At 36.8% G+C, this 22,495-nt stretch overlaps 1 protein-coding gene across 5 annotated transcripts in view; it reads right to left on the reverse strand.

The window, feature by feature from the left end:
* Nucleotides 1-22,495, reverse strand: part of RGS7 (regulator of G protein signaling 7) — a 212,212-nt gene that overhangs the window by 21,077 nt on the left and 168,640 nt on the right. For 2 of the 5 annotated variants that reach the window (XM_030447141.1, XM_030447140.1), the window contains 8 exons: nt 19,664-19,738; nt 18,500-18,598; nt 17,685-17,746; nt 16,079-16,189; nt 15,468-15,593; nt 8,315-8,501; nt 5,155-5,244; nt 2,923-2,997 (listed from right to left, as the gene is read on the reverse strand). In XM_030447141.1, coding sequence (XP_030303001.1) covers nt 2,923-2,997; nt 5,155-5,244; nt 8,315-8,501; nt 15,468-15,593; nt 16,079-16,189; nt 17,685-17,746; nt 18,500-18,598; nt 19,664-19,738 — 825 coding nt within the window. Of the gene's footprint in view, nt 1-2,922; nt 2,998-3,856; nt 3,911-5,154; nt 5,245-8,314; nt 8,502-15,467; nt 15,594-16,078; nt 16,190-17,684; nt 17,747-18,499; nt 18,599-19,663; nt 19,739-22,495 lie in introns of those variants that run through there. The other 3 variants (XM_030447139.1, XM_030447138.1, XM_008493995.2) reach the window with 3 other exon arrangements.

Raw genomic sequence — 22,495 nt, forward strand, 5'->3', positions numbered from 1 at the left:
ATATATTATATATAATATGATAATGATTATATATAATATAATTATATTATAATTCATGGCTCTCTAGTTTAATATATAAACAGAATTTGGTCTATTTTTTGCTGGCTGAATTTCCATAAAACATCACAAACATGCAGGAGGTATATTTTTTTGCCTTTTCTATAACTGGGCATCATTGGATAAAACTCAACACTGATGGTGGTATCTGAAGCCATGACACTAATATGTGATGTAGGATGGTGTGTTTCCCCCAGTTCTGGGGAGGAAGACTGCACCTTCTCACCCTGCTTGATTCCTGGTGAGACAAGAAAGTTTGGATGACCTAGAAATTGAACCAGCCCTGGGAATGAGATCCCTTTGTTTCAGGCTTCCAGACCCATGATTGCTGATAAGCACCAGGGTAGTGCTCACTCAGGTGTCCTGCTCAGACTACCAGTCTGCCACTGTCACAAATCCTGCATGCACGTGAGAAATTAAAGACAATTTTCTTAAAGGTCCTCTTTGTTACCATCAACATGATCAGTGCATATTCACCTCTTTTTTCCTACGTAATTTGGATGTTAGTATTTCAGGTAGAAGAAGTTTCATGTTTTTAAAATGTATATATATATATATATTATGTTTCTAACACTGCTCATATTGTCTTGTTACAGACTGCCAAGGCATTAGCAATTTTGCTCTATAAAATGTACAGAGAAAGCTAAATAGCCAGTGTTTTTAAGCTGAGCATTTAGGACTTTCATAAAGTGCACCAACTTAATGGAAGTCTTCTGGAAAAAAACCTCTCCATTGCCAAAGAAACACAGAGCTGAGCCTAGGTTTTTTGGTAAATATAGCTCCACTTTATTTTTTCCCCATCAGGCTAGAATAAGGACTCACTGTATTAGGTTATTTCAACTTAATTTAAGGAATATTATAGAGGGATTGCTCTTAGAAAGTTTTTAAACTTTCTCGTGTAACACGTGCTTTCTGTAGCAAGTATAACTTACTTTCAATCATCACTGATCAGGAGACTCTTATATTCTCCATCTTAACAAATCAGGTTATGAATTACAAGGCCATCTTCTCAGGTTGAGTCCCTAGATACAATCAAGGTAGCTGGATCTTTTCAAACACTTGAAATGGGAAAAACCTGAGGTCTAATTTAGTTTATACAAACCCACTTTGATATAAATAAGAACCAGTGAAAATTAGTCTAAATTTCCTAAACCATCAGAGGAGAAAAAAACCTGTAATTTTCATCTTACAAGATCAGAAAGTGATGACAGCATTTCTCCAAGTTGTAGAAGACCTGTTTCACACCTATTTCTGTTTTACTCAGAAGAGCAGATCTATAGCACATTCCCTCACTTCACAGCTGAACATTAATCACTACACTGTAGGATATTCTGGGGAGCATTTCCCTCATTCCTGCTGGTTGGAACCACTCTATGAAGGCAGATAATTACCTATTATAAACTCATCATAACTGAGAACAAGAAGAGAAGAACAAGGATGCCTGGCAGGAAGGGGTCCTGGGGCAGCGGGTGATGTGAACTCAGATTTTCACTTTACCATCCTGATATTCTGAATTATTATGCAAGCCTCAGAGCTGCCAACGTAACAGAGAATATAGATCCAGCAGTGGCACGTGTTGCTTTCATACCTGACCTGACTTGACAGACTCCACCCTGATTCACAGGGAGGACTTTGAAGAAAAGCAAACCCAAACATTTTATTTTATAGCTTGCTCCGTGAAAAAAAGAATTGGGCACTTCTACTGAAGAAGCACTAATGCTTCAAATCCAGAAATCCTTGTTCCAATTTCTAGCTCACAGCTGGGCCTGCTTTGCATCACTGGCATCCTGCTATTCTGGTACTTCTGCCCTGAGATTAGCAGGATGAAGCTCTGGATGTCTGCAGGGCATAATGCTCCAGTGTTTGGGCACAGAACTGCTGCTTTAGCACTAGTGCTGCTCTGAGAGGGATTATCAGAGTCATCTGATTGCCTTCCAAGCTGTCTTTTTCCTTTTTTTTGTGCTGTATTCTCCTCACATCTGTCTGCAGATTGCTTTGTCTCTCCTCATAGCCACTCCTTTACATACTCTTTACAATTCCTGATCCATGGGCTGTTTAAATTCTCATGAATTAACAGAGCTATTGGAGCTTGCCAGGCTTGGGGCTGGGAGAAAGCCTGGCTCTCAGAGGGCCCAGATGTACTGCCTACTTTCTATACATTTTTTCATTAAAAAAGGCTCTTCAAGTAATATGGAACTTCCTATGGAACCATCAGGTATTTATGATGTTTAATGTCATAATATACATTGGTTTTTTATAGATCAACCTGCTCAGACAACACACAAACCACACTGCAACATGCTATGGCAACACCACCATGCAAATAGAGGGGTTTTTGTTTCAAACATTGGGATAGTTTCCTTTGTGACTTTTTATTTACTTTTTAGTGTCCTTTACTGACTTTATCCCATTGAATCCAAATTTCTTCCTGATTACAGTGGATTCAAAGCATATTACAGGCAGCCTTTACCTACAAGAAAGTAGTTAAAGAATTACAGTTTTGTTTTAACATGTGAGATATTCCCACAGCCTCACAAAACTTTCTTCTTTCACTACACTTGTTTCTTTTTTTGATTACTAGAACGTGTGTACATATATATTTTAAATACTTGAGGAAACACTCTTGAGCCTCATCAAATAGATGGAAGTTTCAGAGAACTGTTTCTCCTTCCCTAGACACTAAAAAACAAAAACCATGATCTTTGCTGAAAGCTCTCATATTTTTCACTTCAACACACACAGCTCCACTAACCAGGTCACAGAAAAGCCACAGACACACACACACACACACAGCAGCATCACCTGAACAATTCAACAGACAATGCAGACAAACTTGAGTATAATTCAAGATCTTTCTACCTCTTTTCATAACAGGTTAGTGCTCGCTCTCAGTGTTGGTGTACAGTTTTTATGGCATGGGAAAATAGGGATGTTTCTGCCCTACAAAAATAAATGCGTTGAATGCTTTAGTTTGAACTTTCACATTGTCAAAAAAAAAAAAAAAATCCAAAGAAACTGATAAGTAAAAAGAGTCCCACATATCAGTAAATCACTGGAATTTTTGGCAGGTGGGAAGAGGATGCACACAACAGATTTACCATCCTTCATTTTTTTTTTACCTTTGTGGAATAGCTGTCAAAAATTATATATATTAAAAAAAAAATTAGTTCTTGAAGTCCATGATCAAAATGAAATTCTAATCAAACCCTTGTGCATCAACAGCATGAATTCTTTCATCATGAAGAAGCTGTGCTAGACATTAAGGAAAATGAGAAAATGATAATTGTTTATTTTTCCCTGTGTCCAATTAAAAAACCAAAACCAAACAAAAAACCCAAACAAAACCAAACAAATGGGAAAAACTCTTTTTTAGTAAAACAAAAAGAAGACAGGAAGGAAATAAAATGTATTCAAACTGTGTCAGACTTAGCATTTTGGGAGGTATCAGAAAAAGTAACAACATCAAGCAGGTTTTCACAGATTCTTTACTATAATTAAAAAAAAAGCAAACAACAAAGCAAAAACAAAAATCAAAACCACAAAAAAACTCCAGAGTGGCTCCCAAAAGGTCCATTCCTCTGTGTGTGACTGTTAAGGTCAGTGGGAAAAGGTCTAGGGAGGACGGGTTGTAATGAAAACACATTATAAAGCTGTCATTCCCAGGAAAATTCACAAACTGTGTTAAATACACTTTTAACTATCAGGTTAGAGAAGCAAAAAGGGCAAGAAGGGATCATTGTGGGGTAGGGGAGAAGGATGTCCCATCAGGTTTACTGGTCTTGTGAGGCAACAAACTTACCACATTGCGTGTGAATTTCTCAAAAGATGTTCGACGATCCAGTGTGTTTTCCAACTTAAATTTAAAATAAAAACAAAGAAACAGAAAGAAAAAGGAGGGCGAAAAGGAAAGCAAAAAAAAAAAATGGAATAGAAAAGAATGATTGATGAAACAATGGACTGCAAAATAAAGGTTGTATAAAACAGGAAGCAAACACAGGGATGAAGCTGTACTGGGACTCTGCAAAACAGCAGATGGGCAAAACAGATATAGTATTCAACAAAAATAATTTTTCATGGGGTTAAAACCATACTGATTTAAAAGGAAAACTGAAAATTAAAAAGAAATAATGAAGTGCACATCTTGTGTTAATGAACTGACAGTCACAAACTTAAGGACTTCACACGGACAGTTGTAGCTTTCTGGTATTTTCAACATCTCTCTCTATATTGGATCTTCAGAAATCAATGTTTGAACAAAAAACAGAATCACACAGCACTTTCATATAATTTTAGGTTGTCATTATAAAATATAGAATGCTATGATGTTAACAACTATCTTGTTCCTGTAATAATCAGGGCCCTGATTTTGCAGGCACAAGGCTCCCAGCTGATTCTAGGAGATCACTGTGTAGAGCCCAAAAATAAAATTATTTCTCATTATGCTCCACATACTCTGGGCTGTGTCTACTCAGATCTCATCCCATAGTCTGGACTTTTCTAAGCAAATATTACATACCAAAACATGAGCTTCTGTTTGCCGAAGTGTGACATGATCAGTCTTTCAAGTCAGATTCCTAGCCTACTCAAAACTATCAATGTAATAATAGGGAAAGAAAAAGAATTAGGAAGCCCCTATATTTATAGTTGAAATTAGAAGTTATTCATATGAATAAGATTGTTTCTAAACACATTCTGCAGCTTTCATAGGTGGAATAAAGAGAACAACAATTATTACATAAGCAAACTTGCAAACATGAAAGACTATTCTTCTGGGATTTTATTTTATTATTTTTTTTAATGTATTTGTAAAGCACTTTGCAATTTAAGGTGCTTCATAACAGAGAAAACAGTACAATATGGGATGTAAAAATAAAAATAAGTTTTGCTAGATTAACTTATTGAAACATGCCCACATGCAGGATATATACACATATATGTAAATTGAATTCCTGTGTGTATGTGACCCTCCAAACACGCCAAGCTGGTCACCTACCAGATATCCAGTTGCACTGGCACAGGGGAGAGAAGACTGAGTATTGTTGCAAACATAACCACTGCTTTGCACAGTGGCAAGACAAAGGCAAGATGGACCAATACCTTTTTCTTGGCCTGTAGCAGCTCCTGGTAGGCACTGGATCGTATAAAACGTGGATAAGAATCACTTTTCATCAGTTTGTAAATGTGCTCCTGAAAGGGAAAAAAAGGAGCTATTATTACTCCCATAAAAGAAGACTTAGGTGAATAAAACAGGAGGCAATCATGTGTGTTTTGCTGTGGAATGTACACCAGGTAGCAGGATGCTGAACAGCAAGTTTTAAGGGACAGCAGGTTACAGTTCTGAAGCTGAGGCTGAGCTGCTCTCTGGTCTTAAAGCAGAAATCCCACCTATTATGTATAAAGACACCGTTCATCTCTAGTCCCTATTTCCACAGTGGAACTCCTTTTTCTAAGAATTTACAACTGAGTTTTAGCTTAAAGCCCAGTTTCAAACTTCCCTTACATCAGTCAGTTTAGCTAAGTGACTGTATCAGGAGCTGTGGATCCATTCCTCATCAGATTTTCTGCATTAGTTTCTGGAGATGCCTTTCTCACTTCATAGGCTGGGAAAAGGTACAAGATTTCTAATTCAGCACCACAACGAAGTGTTCAGGTTAGGGAGGATTTCTCCTGGCTACTCCTGAAAACATTCTCTGGAAAATATTTATTTGCCTAGCCAGCTGACAATATAACAAGGAAAATATATATGTAAATTGAAAAGCAGTTCCAGGCTAATCTAATTTTCAAGATATTCATTCTTCCGAGGCATATGAAAATTTGGAAACCCTTAACCAGAAAAGAAACAACACAGGGAGTTATATATATATATGTATATATTGTTTTTCTTTTTGGAGTATTCTCATTTCTGTAACTATGAAAAACTAAAAATCCATGAAGTAAGCACTTCATAATTCTAGTTCTTGTTATAATGTTAGGAAAGATATTTGTAGAAAAAGCAATGGGAATAGGAAATACTCTAAAAATCCACTTATTATATTGCCTATTTTTTGTTATATTTTTACTTAAACCCTATTTTTTACTACAGGATGCTTCTAGAATGGCAATCAGGAAACAGCAAATAAACTGTGAAGTAAATACTGTTTCTCTGCTTGGTACTCTGTGAAATTGCATAGAAAAGAAAAAAACCACATCAAATCACCTTGCTTGAAACTTCTGTCAAACGAAAATTAAAGCCAATTTTTAATTTTGTTTTAGCAGAAAGGACTCTGCTCTTGCTATAAACATCAAGGGTGATGGATATTAAAATGTTATTTCTGTGCAAAAACCAAACCTGTAAAAGCAAGAATCAAGTAGGCTCTACCAGAACTGTTGATTCACACATTAGTCTTGAATTGAGGCTGGATGCTGTTTAGCACAATTGGTCTATTTTCAGTTGTGTGTTTTTTATTTGGCATGGAGTTCTGTGGTGCAATGTTTCAAGTCCAGAAGTGCCTTGAAAGCATCTTTACCCACCATTAAATGACCTGCCAAATGCCAGAGTGATTTGTATGTGGTCTCTTTCACAACTGGAAGGAATGTTGCAGGGACAGAGCCCTACTCCTGACAAAACACTGCCACTGCAGGTGGGCCACTCTGTAAAGGTCCTAAAACTTTAAGTTAGAACATGGAAGGTGCCATGTGCTCCCTTTTCCCAGAGAAACTGAGGCTTCCACGTTCAAGTTGTATGGTGTACTGGATCAAATAAGTAGAGGTCTGACAGGAGGAAAAGTTCTGCTTCCAAAAAAAAAGACTGAATAATGAGTAATCCAGGTCTTCCATGTCATTTATAAATGAAGGCAGGGAAAAAAAAGAAGAGAGAGAGAGAGAAAATAAAACTGGATATTGCCAAGGAATTTAATTTATTTAATTTTCCTTTACTGACACAACTGCAGACACATATTTTTATCTTTAGTACTGCTAGATTGCTGATTTGTGTAAAGTGTGGTTTTGTTAAACACTGAATTTCTGAATCTCCAGGGTGGTTGGCAGATGCAAGCAAAAATTGTGGTTGGCTTAATGCAGAGTACTTCAAAACTTTGGGTATGATGCAGCACCTAGTCTACATTGCTATTCTCAAATCACCCAAACGAAAAGGTGGTAGAACTATTCCCCCTCCTATTTAGGGCCCTCATTCAATTCCCTTCTCTCCTCTGTGGGACTTGCAGCATCATCTCCTGACTCCCAAGATGATGATCTAATAATCAAGTTGTAGGAAATCCTCCAGGGATATGATCTCAATCTCTCCTTTTGACACCATTTCACTTTGCATTAATAATTAAATTTTCATCACTGGGCTGCTGATGAAAAAGGGAGGATGGTAGCTGTTCTACTATTTTTACTGTGAATGCAATTATTTTCTATTCCTTTTCTCAGAAGTTTGCAAAGATTAAATATTAAGTTATAAGTCACATGAAGTGAGGCATTTAATACAAAAGTCCATGGTTTTTCCCATGAGGAAACCCGAGATTCATATTTTATTATCTGGGGGTTTTTATTTCCAATCTCAAAAATATAAATATTTTCATAAATCTAGCTCTGATTAAAATTATCTTTTGATGCTGATATTCTAACTGCAACTAAACTAGACCCCTAAAAGTCAAATAGGACATTTACAGAATGTTCTTTCCTGCTGTATTACTGATTATTGAAGAGCAGATATTTAGGAGCTTTGCCCAATATTCTGTAGATAGTGGTTTAATAAAATATAGAACATACAACAACAAAATACTTCTGTATAGTCTGTTACAAAATGTTATTTCTCACATGGATTGCACTCTTCTCATGATGGGAACCTATGACTCCCAAAATTTGAACACTTTTTGACATCCATGATATGAGTGATTCAGGATAGAGCCATTGAGTCTGTATCAAAGGAAGCCTTTCAGAGAACTAGAAATCTGTGTGTTGGGGAGGGGAAACCTTTTCACTTAATGTAACTGAATAAGTACATGAAGAATAGGAATATGAAAATATTGTTTTCACCTCACTGTATGCTTTGCTCTATTTGAACCCCACCTGTAGCCAGGCACAGAAGTTTTTCATGAAAATTTTTAGTAATTCATAGGCTCCATGAAGTAATGTGACTCATTTGCACTGCCAAAATGGCACCGTAGGAAACAGAGCGTTACCATTTAATTCATAAATATATTTTATTTTTGTATATGGACTTCACCAGCCAATATTCTATTCCAACTGTTTCTAAACAAGATTGTGAACTGACCTGAGCATCTTCAAAAGTGTATCTTCCAGGGTCCTTTACATTCTGTGTGGTTTTATCATAACTTTTTGAGTCTAGATTGATAGCGCTGGGTGCACCTGGAGCAAGGAATTCTTGCCAGATTTCTTGGACACGAGCAGGAACTTCACGGATAGGCCTCTTCTTCAGGTCTTCTACTGCTAACCAGAACCTATGGCAGAAGACAGCATCTTGACTCCCATTTTGGTACAATCATTAATGAAATGCTCACATATTTCTTTGCTCTTAAAATTTCCATAGCTTTTTATCTAAAACAGACTAAAATAAGAAAAATCTGTGATTTTATATTGGGATATTCTGGCATACTGTCTCAGGCAAACAGTTCACCTTAAGAAGCAGCTATTAGAAGCCTCTTTATGAGAAATGTGGGAAACCCTTCATTACTTATGTATGGGTAACTTGCTTTGGGAAGTTTTCCATTTAACTGGAATTAAACTGAGATTTAATTTCACCTGAACGTCAAGCCTTCTATAATTTATAAATCTATTGCTTTTTGACATTTCCTCTGAAGATAATAAAAATTCATGTTCCTGCTATCTACATGAATCTCTCTGAGACCTGCTAAACATTATTACTGTAATTTTATCTTTTTCCCCACAAATCATGTATAAACTGGACAAGCAATTTTTGCCATCTATAATTTACTGTCTTTAGCATTTCACTCCTATGAATATTTTTACTACAGAGCTGAATGGAAATGGCCATTCTCTCTTCATCTGCTGAGAAAACCAACATTGGGCAGTCACATCCAGTACCAGGCAATCCAAAGGCTCCTTTTCACTCATTCTGGAAGAAGCTAAAAAGGTCTTGAACCATTTTTGTGATCACAGTTATCTGGCTGTAAGCTTTGATAAGCACTTTTCACTTACTACAATGACTGATTTATCATTATTTCTTCTTTCTGTGTTCAGACTCTCTCACTGCACAAAATATTTCTAAATTCAACTAGGATCCTATGTTTAGACATGGTGCAGACCACTTAGTTCCTCCTCCCCCTTCACCCTGAGAGTTCAACCTAAGTTTGACTTCTGTAAATACACAATATATATACCCTATATATACAATATATATGCCATTGCAGGTTTTCCTTATTGGTTTGACAAAGCTGACCCTATGAAACAGATAAGATGAACCTTGAAGTGAGTTAACTCTGGATTTCCCAGGCTGACAATTTGAGTGCAGCTTTAAAATGTGGTGCCACCACTGCCAGACCAAAATGAGTTCTCCTAGTTTAATTAAATAGGGATGGGATAGGGAATCTGAAACTGTACTCAGACAACACAAGAAAGCAAAATTATACCATCCTCAATCCAAATTCTAATGCAAGTATAGTACCTGATACTAGGAAAGGACAGTACAGCATAGCAAAGAAAAAATTGGAGTATTTATTCTGTAAGACCTTCTTCACTTGATTTAACTTCCAGAAGGCAAATAATCATTCACAGCTCTGTTTTGAAACTCCCTTGTAGCACAGATGGAAGGAGCCTGTACTCACTGCTCATAAAACTGTCAGTTTTGCTTATTGAGATTACTCTTTCAGGTAATTCTATACCTTTCAACCTCCATAGTGTCTAAGCACAAGCCTTCTGTCTATTCAGAGAATGGTTTGAGTTGGGAGGGATCAGAGAGATCATCTACTTCTAACCCCCCTGCCATGGGCAGGGGCACCTTCCACTATTGATCCCTTCAGATTCTCCTAGAGAAAGAGTAATATTGTAATATTAGAATAATTACAAAAATTACAATAATATTACAATAAGTAATATTGTCCCAGTTTTGCAAATATACTAAGAATGGAATAACGTACAGTGGTTTCTCTAAGGTCACAAAGGGAGTCTGTGAAAACAGAATAACTTCTGATTCAAAAATTCTGTTTAGCAGCACTTATCTCTATGAACTGTAATGTGAACTGCACACAGATCTGCACAGAGCCTGGGGATTTATCCTAAGAATGTGATAGCAATGCAGTAACAGAAGCCTCAGAACTCAAGTTTAAAAACTGCACAGCTCTCAAACATTAATTCTGTTCATTCCGTCAAATTTGGGCAACCTACTTTGGTTTCCTTAAGCTGCTTTTGATGTTTGCATTTAAAAGTGTATATCCTGCAGTGCTAACCCCTTCAAATGCATCTTCTGGGACTGACTGATTGCTCATGTGTACTGAAGACAGGTAGGGAACCAACAAATGAAAGGGAAGGATGTTCTTTGTAAACACACGTTTTCCATCACCCTGCAGACATCCTGAGGATCTAGTTCAAAGCTGTCACATTCTTGTTTGTTCCATTATTTCACTGCCAATACTTCTGGAAGTCACCACAAAGATGCCTTAGGATGATATTTTGTTTTGCAAGTAAACTGCTTCTATATAGCAGGTTATACTCCATTATGGAGAAATAGATGGGAGATAAATTTAACTTCTCTGAGGAAATATTCAACTTCTAGTGCAGAACAGGCAAGTTGTACAGACAAATCCTTACAGGCTGAACACCAGCTCTTTGGTAGATTAATTTTATTTTACCCTTCTAACAATAGCATTCAAAAACCCTACTGGAAGTGCAAGGCTCTAAAAACAGAATCTCTGTAAAGGTAGGAGGAAAAGGCTGATTTCTGTAGTATCTTATGTCTAGGGTGCTCCTTTCCCAGCCAACACACATTTTAACGTTTTAATCTCCTTACTGATCTTTCAAGAAAAAATGCCTGCCCTCCTCCCACAAAGTCAAACATGCAAAGCTAGTGAATGACAAAAATAAGGCTGCCACCTCTTAACGTTTTCAAAAATAACTTTTTGGAATATCCCATGGCAACCAAGAGCACAGCTGAATTTGAAATGGGGTCTGCAAGACCTCAGCACAAGTTCTTCAGATCAGAAGGGCTCTCTGCCCCGTTTTACAGCTCTCTGCCTCATGAGCTGTGACCAGAGCAAGGGCTCTGGAACTCCTGTAACAAAGAGCAAGCAGTGTACAACAGCAAATCTGTGCAGGAACAGGAGAGGGGGGACCCAGCTGCATTTTGTGCACAATGATAAACACAGATTTAGTGCTACTTTGTGATAGAAACCAGAGCTCAGGATTTCTGCCCTAGGATGAAGCTGTATCTCCTGTTGGTGGAAGTTTTCACTTGCCATAGAGAGCCTTGAAAAGTTACTCAGTACCATCTGAACAGAGATCTGAGTAGCTGGGTGTAAACCTCACTGCTGTCTTCTGTCTCAGAATTTGGGCTGCCACATGCTGGGTCACACACTAGGTCACAAGCCTGGCATAGAGCTGAGTATCTAGCATATGACAGTCATACATTGAGCCACATGACATGGTAAGACACATGTTGCAAGACATCTTGGGATTTCAGCCTCCAGCTGGATTACTTTCTAAGTGAGAGTGGCCTTGACAGATATATAGCACAGCTGCAACAGAGCTACTGTCCCATTAACTGACCTAAATGTCAGAGGCAGCCAGCAGCAGATCCCAGGATCAAGCTTATCAGTTGAATTTAGCACACAGGAATACAGAGTGAGTGAAAAGCTGCAGGGATTTGTCACTAAATGTGTGAGGTTTAGGTGCAATATAGAGACAATGAAATGAGAATTATGTGGGCTTTGCTCCCAGTGCATGTGACACGTCATAGGACAGACCTTTTCAGCAAAAGCAAATAAAACCTTGACAAATTCCATGGAGAAAATCAGCTGACATTTTTCTAGGGGAAGGAAAGACTACTCTCTGTTTCCTAGAGACCACCTTCTTACTCAATGCAACTTGAAGCTTCAAGACATAGTCTGCAGGTCTTCAAGAAAATGACAGAGAAAAACATTGCATCTTGAAACTAGTTCCTTCTCATATCATCTGCAGACATGACAACATTGCTGGGACTTGGGAGTTTAAGCTTTAGTCTGAAGGAGAAATGAGGCACAGGTAATCTCAGCTCTGAGGATTAAATTTCATCAAGTTATTAGCACCCAAACCAGGGTCTGCTAATCAAGAGTATGAAGGATAAATATTACCAGTGTCCACACTGTGTGGGAAAGTGTCATTACCAACACTTCTGTTTGGACTTGCAGAAGAGACATCAAGGACATCAAGTTAATCATATTCATACTTTGTAACATGCAAACTCTCTCCTCCACCATCAGAAATGTCAAAAATGGGGATGAGTAATAAAGAGTAAAAAAGTGAAACAGGCTGGATGAAAAAGAAAACATAAACTCTTGCTTAGACAGGAGCACTTTGCAGGAAACACTGCAAATATTTAGTACTGTATTTGTGGGGTTTTAGATATTATTTCTACAGGAGATAATTGAAGCCTCTGTCTCCAGTACAGAACTTTTCTACAAGAAGTTAAATGGTTGAGTCCAAACTAAACACCCCACAAAACCTCAGTTTATAGGGTGTCAAGACAAAAATTATTGAGAGAAAACATCTAAATCTAAATCCTCAGTCCCTCTCTCATTTTCCTGCACAACCAGAACTCAAAGCCCCTCTTCCCTATTTACTCACTACTTATGCAAGCTAATAAATGAGGATAGAAGAAAGGAACAAGGGGTCCAGTGGCTTTTCCTCTGTGCATCATGGAAGATGTCCTGGCATCACTCTCCCTTCACTAACTTAGGAGGCTTTTGCAATCTTAGCACTGCCTTGGAGATCACACCTCCTGTAATACGGCATCATGACTTGGAGAAGCTTTCAGATTGGCAGGACTGACACTATTTAGATCTTTACCAGCTGCAGTTCCTACAAAACAAATACTTGGGAGCAAAGGTATAGTCAGCATAGGAATATTAACTTTCAAAAAAAAAAATAATCTGAAGCACTACAAACAAAGGATGGATATGGAGAATAATGAGGATTTTCTACAGAGATGAAAGAAATTAGGTCTCCAAGTGCCACATTGCAGTAATATTAATTTCATTATTTCACTCTCTTTGAAAGTCCTTTTCCAGTGCTTGGACAACCTGGTGAGCAAGCTCAGTAGTGCTGGATCATGCTCAGATAAGTCTGAGCATGTGTGAATTTTAAATGATGGTCACCATTTTTGTAATGTATTTTATAAAGCTATTATCCAAATCATATGATACTTTAGCTATTTTTTCTGTGTAGTGAGTAGAATGCAAAGCAATCCCTCCAAAAGATCTGCATAGCAACAAGAGAGTACAAGTCATAGCCTGCATTAGGTGGATGCAGAATAGATGCAATAACAGAACTGCTTAGACAGCTTTATTCCCCTGCTATGCTTTATAACATCCCTTTAGATAGTGAGATACCATTAATCCCAATTTACAGGCCAAGCAAAAAAGCCAGACAGGTGCACAGTAAGCAGATGAAACCTAGTTCCAGTCCTAATCATTGCACAGATCTTAGTTTTAACTCACGGATCAAGTTCTTTAGCCCTGTTCTGCTTTTAAGACAGGATCTATAACCACCAAGAATGAGATTCTCTGCCACCTTAGACACTTTCAATCCAAGTTAATGAAACACTAACACTGGGACTTTAGGCTACATAAGATGATGACACTTTAATAGAAAAGGTCTATCTGGTAGCCATCATTTCAGATTTTTGGCAACTAATCAACTGAAATTGAATCCCCCTGTAAGTGATTGCAGTCCCCTGCTGTATCCTGTATCCTGTGTTTGGTAGCTTGAATCCAAGGTCCCAGCAATCTCACTGGAGGTTTGATAATGCTTGTTGTAAATCTTATTGTGATTACACCTGTAAAGGGATGAGATAAAGGTACTGACCAGAGTTCACTTTGTTGCAGGGGGAAGATGTGGATGAAAATAAATCTTTTTTTTCACAAGGTGGCTGTCAACCCCCCTAAAAAACCAAACTTTCAGAGTGTTAGCAAAGAAATTAGTGGTCTTCTAAATGTAGTGTTTACTCAGCAGTAATGCTTGAAACCATCAAGCTTTCAGTTTCTGTTATTGAGACCCATAACATTTTAACTCCCATAAACAATGAGCTTTATAAATTTATGCTTTCTAACCTGAAACTACATGAGTCTAATGGTGGATTGTTTTCCTCACATTCTGAGGACTTATAATTCTGAGCATGTGAGACAATTTCCTTCAGTTACCATCACAGCACCTTTTCAGTACAAGTACTCCTGCCTGATCCTTCCCAGGGACATCCTTTAAGCTCATATTGACCATTGCTCAGATATTATATTTTATATTGTCAATATAAAAATCTAGAGAGACGGAAGAGTAGATGGCATGGTAAGGAATCAGCTCTGAATAAACTTCTCTATAGAATTTTACTTGCACTTTGCCTGTGGCTACTGTTGTAAATAGGATTAGAAGAAAAGCAAAGGATTTTGTAGGTAACAGTCTAGCTGGCAAAGAGAGAAATTATCACAGAGAAGCATAGAAACTGCAGTACACTCTGGGCTGGATGAGTTGTGTTAGAACAACTGCTCTGCACAAGGAATCATCAGAATGCTTTTACTTTCAAAATTAAATTATCTCTCCTTTTCTTGATATTATTCTGGTTTTAAAAATTGCTCTTAACTGCTTGGATTTTTTAAATTAAAAAAAAAAGTTCTGTATCTGTCAGTAATTAAGCTATCAACATACACATATAGATGGGGCCATATTTCCATGGGGATGACAGCAAACACATCAGTTGAAAAAATATAAGCAAGTCTAGAGTACCTATTTGTATTTGTGATACAAGACTCAATGTTTGGATTTGAAAATGGACATTCATCTGCAATTCCTTGCAGACAAACTTAAATTAACAAGCAGGAGGTCTGTGTAATTACTTATCATACATGAAACATCACCACAAATGCTAAATGCCTCTTGTAATTTGCTACATAAATGTAGCCTGTATGAATATTCTCTAGTTATTCAATGATTCTATTTGGGATTCAGGCTTTAAATCAGTCAGTGTTTTAAACTTGTTTAATAAAATGAACTAAGAGAAAAGCTCTTACATGCCTATTTTGACAGAAAGTTGCACCATGAATAGGAAAATATGTTTCATGTGAGTCTCTGCTAACCGTATCATTCTTTCCCTGTATATGATAGTACATAGCAATAGGCATGAAAGAATTCTGAAAAGTGAGCCAGAAAAATTTTTGAAGGGATCAAGAAATGAAAAATTAAAAAATAAAGTCTCTCCCACTTACCTTAAATTTTCTGAACTGAATTCTGACTCCAGGAATTTGAGAAACTGCTCTCTTCCCACGGGGTCTTTCAAAGCTTCATCCATGCCAAATCCCCATCGTTTCACCCTCTGTTGTCCTGGCTCTTTGCTACAGAGGTAAAAAACCAACAGGAATTACAGTCAGCAATACTTCAGTGTTCTAATACTATGTTCATAACTCAGACTAAATACTGCAGCTCAACCACAGATTTCTCCCCTCTCAGATTACTCATATCAGCTCAATGTTCAGAGATGCACAACCAGGCTGTTGGCACTCATGCAGGATGAAGGTAATTCTTATGCATTTACACAGAACAATAAGACTTTCAACTAGGAAATTATACCAGATTTTAAAAGATTTTATTTTATCTCATGCTGGAACTCTGTAAACTGGTTACTGTAACTTTTAAAATACATTTCTAAAGCCATAGCTCTTCCCATCTTAAAAAAGAGTAAGGCTGGAAAAGACCAAAAGGATTTGGCATTGCCCTTTTGCCTCAGTATTTTCCTGCAATACCTCTGTCTGAAATCTTCCCATTTCAAGAAAAGCCTCTTCCACCCCCTAACCCCAAAAGAAGAAATCAAATTATATACCTTGTCTCCAGTTCCCAGAAAGTGGTGTCATCTGATATCCAAGGGTTTGAGGGATCAGGGGGCACAAGAAAAGGATCATATTCCACGTACTGCTCTGTATAAGCTAACAGACTAGGAAAACAAAAGCATCAAACATTGTCATGTCAGGAGGCAAGGAAAGCTGATCAGGTTATGCCAGTTAATAAGTTACCTTGGCTCAGCTGAGCCATAGTAACCAGATGTGTACAAACTCAGAAATCAGCTACAGTCTCAGGCTAAAGAGTTCAAACCTTTTAAAAGTGGATGCCTGAAAAAGGAGGGATGGCTCAGGTCTTGTCAAGACCTGATATAAACTCAAGCGTTCCTTACTACTGCCACACAGCTCCTTTTAGGACTCCTTTAGGCACTAAGAAATTAAATCAAATAACCTCTTCCATGCATATTTTCTTTCATAAAGGAACATATTTTATAACCCTACAGTTTTATTCACAAAAATCGGTTCCAAAACACTGCATGTTATTCAAGTCATACTTACTGGCCCTGCAGCTGCTAGGAATCCTTCTTTTTTTTCAGTTTAAATACAGTTAATATTTTTATTATTTCCTAATCAAATAGCACAACTCCTAAGTTTATTGCTTTCCCAAAATACCCATATTTCCTCCCAAAATTATTTAGTATTCATGAATTTGTCTGGCTCAGTTGAACACACTAAACACATTGCTTGTATTCTGGCAATTTAAATCTCCCACGCCCTTATTGTCACTTTCCATGTTCTCTTTTGCCTCATAACTATTGAATAATTATTGACAAGTGAGGAAAAATTTTCATTCCTATTTATATTATATTTAGTCTGTATTCCATTTTTACTGCTCAGCAAACAAATTCTTTATGTGTTCTCTTTATAAATATATGTGATTGTTTTACATTCATACACACATATTCATATATAAGCAGACAAACATGAATAAATGTATATGAGAGGATAAAGAACCATTTCAGTTTGGCTTTTCTTTTTTTACTAACTCTCATGTAGCTAAAGTTTCTGCATTTTCCAGCATCTCTGTTTTGATGTTTAAGCCCAATCTTTCCTTCCCTCTAGTTCTTCTTTACCTAAGGTGTAGTTAGGCTTTCAGAGGCTCTTCCTGTTTAATTCACTTTCTACTCCCTTCCTGGGGACAAATTTTGTTCTTATTTGGAGAAAGATTTATCTGATTCAAAGTAAGCTCAGCCTCCTTTTGTGCCAGCACAGAGTTCCTCAGCCACCTTGGCCCACCAGCTCCCTTTCTTCATCAGTGGTTGCTCATTTGAAATACCAAAACCCCAAATTCATCCCAGACCTACTTTTATTTAAGCCTTCCTCCTGCTGCAAGGTGAAACTGGAGAGAGATCAGAGCCTCTTGGACAGAGTATCTTTTACTGACTCTTGAGCCTCTCAGAATCATATAATGGAATATCTGGTCCATCTTCAGTAATTCAAGAGCTTCATACTTCACACTTAAATTCTCATCAGTTATTTCAGTGACACCTGAGCCCTCTTGTCTCTTTCTTTGAAGCTACTTCATAATGACAGTTTCCCAACAGGTGTCAGTCTAATTAAAAAAACCAGAAGATGTGACAATATACTTACCTCTCTGCAACTTTTGACATTTTTAATCTATGTCTGTCTAATTGCATTTGCCAGTGCTTAATCTGCAAGAAAAGAAGGCAAAAAAAGTTATGAGCAATTCATAGCTTGACTTTATTTCCATAATTTTTTATGAGGGCTGTGATTTAACCTTCATTTATCCTAGTGCACAAAAGAGAAATATATCTTGAGTTTCCAAACTAAATGGAACTTTCCTTCAAAGAGAAAATATTATACAGACAAAAAAAAAAAAAAAAAAAAAAAAAGAACCAATATAACATTTTCCCTTGAGGTTCATCAATAGAAATCCAATTATTTTTTTTTTAGCCTTTTTTTTTTCTTAATAGGATTTTTTCTTTGTTTTGTTTTGTTTTTTAAGAGAACAACTAGCTCTTCAAACATTTACCTTCTACCAATTCTAACATCTCAGGCAAGATTAAAGAAGCATGAGTAGTAAGTAAACCCATGAATGCATAAACAGAGGGGTGAGTATACCCTCAAACCAATGTTGAAAGGAAGAGTGAGCTGTGTTCTGCTAAGGGGGCTGATGGGCTTAGCTTTGCAGCAAACCCATTAATTGGGCTACTGCTAATCATCTTTAACTGTTTAATACAGAACACAAAAAAGTCAGCTTTTGTCTTTGTTTCATTGGCTTTAATAGAATTTACATACCTGAATCCATATATTCTGCAACAAAGATTTACTAAACATTACTAGATCTGTTCTGAACATACTTCCCCGTTATTTTTTTGTTTGTTTAATCCCTACTTTCCTAAAAAGTTCATTTCAAAGTACATGTTTGCAGTTATTTTGCAAACCTCTTGGTGCAGTTCATCTTCTGTGGGTGGCTTTGTCTCTGGTGCTGGTGTGTGGGTAGGGCTGTGACTTCGAATGTCATTTTGTAAGCCATAGACAGACTACACACAAAAAAAGAACAATGTTAGTTGCTCTCAGGCAATGTTTGCTACACATACTGACACTAACTCTGATGTTTTAGTATAATGTGTTCAACAAGTTGGCCAAGCTAATCTTTTTCTAAAGAAAATGAAAAAAAGCCATGTAGGCAGATCAAATTGAGTTTCTACACAATGGTGAAAAACTAATGCTCCCAAAGCCTGACAATTTCATGACATACCTCAGAGGATCTACTTTTATTATGTATTAACAGTATAGTAAACATGGGGGAGGACACTAAAAGGCATCTATTAGACTAAGTGGAGATGTCCAGTAAGAAAAAGAAGAAACAGTATCCTGAAAGGTAGACTATCACAATGTATTATTTGGACAACACCCAGGTTTGCAATTACTTCTTGGTAAATTATGATAATCTGGAGCTTTCAGTACCATAAATAAGCTAATAAACTTTCCCTGAATCCACTTCCCTTTTAAAACATATTCCTCCATGGGTTGATATGAAAATACACCTCAAAGGCAGTACTTTAAAGTTGAAGTCAAGCTACATAGTTATGATACAAAGGATTTGAAAGAAAGCATGGTTTCAGTCCATCTGTACTTCCCTAGAGAATTTGCATTGCTCATGTCTGGGTCCTAATTTAAATGAAGTTGATTTCCCATACAATGCCCCTGCTTAGGGCATAATTGTAGGTTATAGGTACCCTTTTCATTAAGACCTGCACAAGAACTGCTGTTTCAGTTTATACTACATCTTTAATTTTTTTTCTTGAATTACTGACTGAAATATTTTATATTTTATTCAAACTACTAAACAACATTGATAAAGAATGTAAAAATGGATTTTATTTTCATATTGTCTGTGTAACTCTCCAAAGCCTTTCTTATGCAATGGTATTTACTTTGTACTAGCAAATTGATGTTAATTCATTAAGAGCTTATGAAATAATAGAATACATTTGTGTATTTGTTCTTTGCAGCTGTAAGAAAAAAATTGCTTTATAAAAGTTCAGAACTTAATGCTATAAATTACCTCCACTTCCTCCTTTTGATATAATAGCAGCACTTACCTTTCTTGTTTTATGTGGATTTCTCATTCTTGAAGATTTTTTTATATCCACTTCAGTAGTGTTTACACATCCAGGCTATTAAAAGAAAAAGAGAGGAAAGTACAAGGATAACATCTGCAGAGGAACTCTATACTATTTTTACTGAGATACTCCTCTTCAGTTTGTAAGGCTAAGAAATAAATAACTAAGGCATAAAACAACTTGGGGTCCTTCTGCAAAAGTGCCTAAAACCTAAATACCACTGAGTCTAAGGAAGCAACTCAAATATCATTTTGTCTCTTTGTTGTAAAAGAGATTCTCTTGTTATTCAGCCTTGTATGCTGGGCATTACAATGGTTTTTAGGACAAGTTTTACTGTGTATCTTTATGCTGAAAGTACTGAAATCAATGTACAGCAGAGCAGAAAATATCCAAGTGCATGTAAGACACACTCGTAGCACAAAAAGGTAATAATTCAAATTAAATTACTATTGGTAATTTTTGGAGTGAGACACTGATGACCACATGCTTAGGGCTCATGGCATCATGAATTTCAGATAAATTCTCAAAGTAACAGAAACAAATCCTGTGTTTCTGCTTTGCTGTTGTCAAGGAAGCCAAACAATGTGCCTTCCAGCTCTCCAGCTAAGAAGCACAGTTCAACTAATGAGACAAAATAAATAAAATTGCACAATACCCAAGGGAACCAGGTCCCTTCAAGAGCATCTGGGTTTGGGTCATTTTTTAATAGACTTTTTCTTTAAGATGAAAAAAAAAATTGCCAAAATGGGACTTGTTTCTTCAGAAACAAAAAGAGAAAACCCCACCAGTATTCTGATTTTACTTGAAAGATTCATCCTCACAGCTCTGTAGCATCCCAAAGGACACAAGTCCTCCAATTCCCCTAATTCATCTTCCTTTAACTCTTCCCTTTTAGTATGAACTCTGTGCAAAAATCCATTCTTTATCCAAGCTGGAAACAACTAATAATAAGTGTCATGCTCTCAGGTGAGTTTTATCTATTGATTGTAGAGGGATTACATTTGCCACTGACTGTGGGAAATACAAAATCTGCTCTCTACCAGGAGCAGCTTTTACTAAAAGTATGTTGTGGTTTTTGTTTTGTTTTGTTTTGCTTTTTTAATGAGAGTAGCTAGATGTAGAGCTGGATTTACTATCACACTAATGAGAAAAGCTTTGTTTTCTTATCATAATTTAATGCTTTATGTGGCTGTAAATTTTCACATACAGAAGATTGAAAACCCTTACACAGGCAGAGCTAAGAAACAAATACATTTCATTAAACGGCCCACTGGTACTTTGCTTCTGGAAAATATTCTAACAACCTGATTTTTTAGTCCAATATGATTTTTAAATTAATAAAGAAGTTTTTAGTTTAAAGTAATACGTTAATCTGTGTTTGATCATATTACAGCTGCAGTACTAACAGTTCCACAGCACTAAGAATAAAAATAGGCATTTAGATAAAATTCTCAAGACTGCACCTGAAATGCCTATGGAGCTAAACTGGTAAATTAACAAAAATTTTAACTTTTTAACTCAGAATAACTTCCAACTTTCAAAGACATTGAAGGTTGAAAAACACAACATTCAGCATGGTGATCAATTCAAAGGCAGAAAGTAATTTCAGAGGGCAATATGCTGAGATATAAAGTGAAAAAGAAAACAAAGCATCTGCTCTAGGATTATGGTAGCAGCTGGCAGTAGAGAAGACATGGGCTTTTAACAATACACACAGCCCTTGAAAACAGCCATTTAAATAGCAGACACACTTAGATAAGGCACAAATTGCTGTTTATTTAGTTTTCATTTATAGTTTGTTAAAAGCATGTCCTAAAATAGGAGAGGGGGGAAAAAAAGAGAGGAAAAAAAAAAAGAAAAAAAGGCATAAACCTCATCCAAAGCCATTTATTTTCAAAGATCTCAAGTCCATCAGCAGTAAATTGATGTGAGCATATCCAGCACCCTGCCCAGGTTACTTCCACACTGGAGCTGTGCAGATTGACATAAGGAACACAAGAAATCCTGGGGGATTCATAGGACTGGAACAAAGGCAAAGATACTGGTGTTGGAAAGAGATCAGCACTGAACTTCTACAGCATCTTGTGGATTCTTACTGACACCTGTTTGAAACCTCCAGTGCTGAGGCAAAGCTGCTGTGACAAACTGCAGCAGGGGCACCCGTGTAGGCAGCAGTGGGACCAAGGACTGGATGGAATCCCACAGGAGAGAAGCAGCAGGGAAGTGTCAGGAATGCAAAAGGAAAGGCAGCTAGAGGGTGTCTGATTAATCTGACAACCTGAAGTAAAAACTGGAGTTTAACACATATATCACTACCACTATTCAATAGTGTTCTCATAATTTGATTTACATTATATCACTGGAAGTACCTAATGTAATCGGGGCCACAATTCATGTTTTCTTCTCAACTGAAGAGTATTTATTAAAATGATACTTGATATGAGATGAGATTGATTGTTTCTCTGGTGTTGTCACGCTCCATTTGTCAGTTTTTAGGAATAAATATCAAACATCTTTTCCATTAAACCAAACACAAAAGCTTGCATTATTTGAACATTTTACTAAAATAAATCAGAATCTTTGTGGGAAAACTTTGCTGGACAACATTTCATTTTATTCATATGCCTCCATTAACATAATAAGTATGTGTTTGGATACAATTACATCCAGCTGTGTTTTCTTTTTGTGTTGCTTTTTAAACTGGACTTCCATAGTTCAAATAGTGAGATGCCTGTCAGAGTGCTCTAGCTGCAAGATTCCCATTCAGCGTGTAGTATACAATTTGCATACTAATACTGTAAATAGTTTTCA

The sequence above is a fragment of the Calypte anna genome, chromosome 3, assembly GCF_003957555.1.
Source record: "Calypte anna isolate BGI_N300 chromosome 3, bCalAnn1_v1.p, whole genome shotgun sequence".
Lineage (NCBI taxonomy): Eukaryota > Metazoa > Chordata > Aves > Apodiformes > Trochilidae > Calypte > Calypte anna.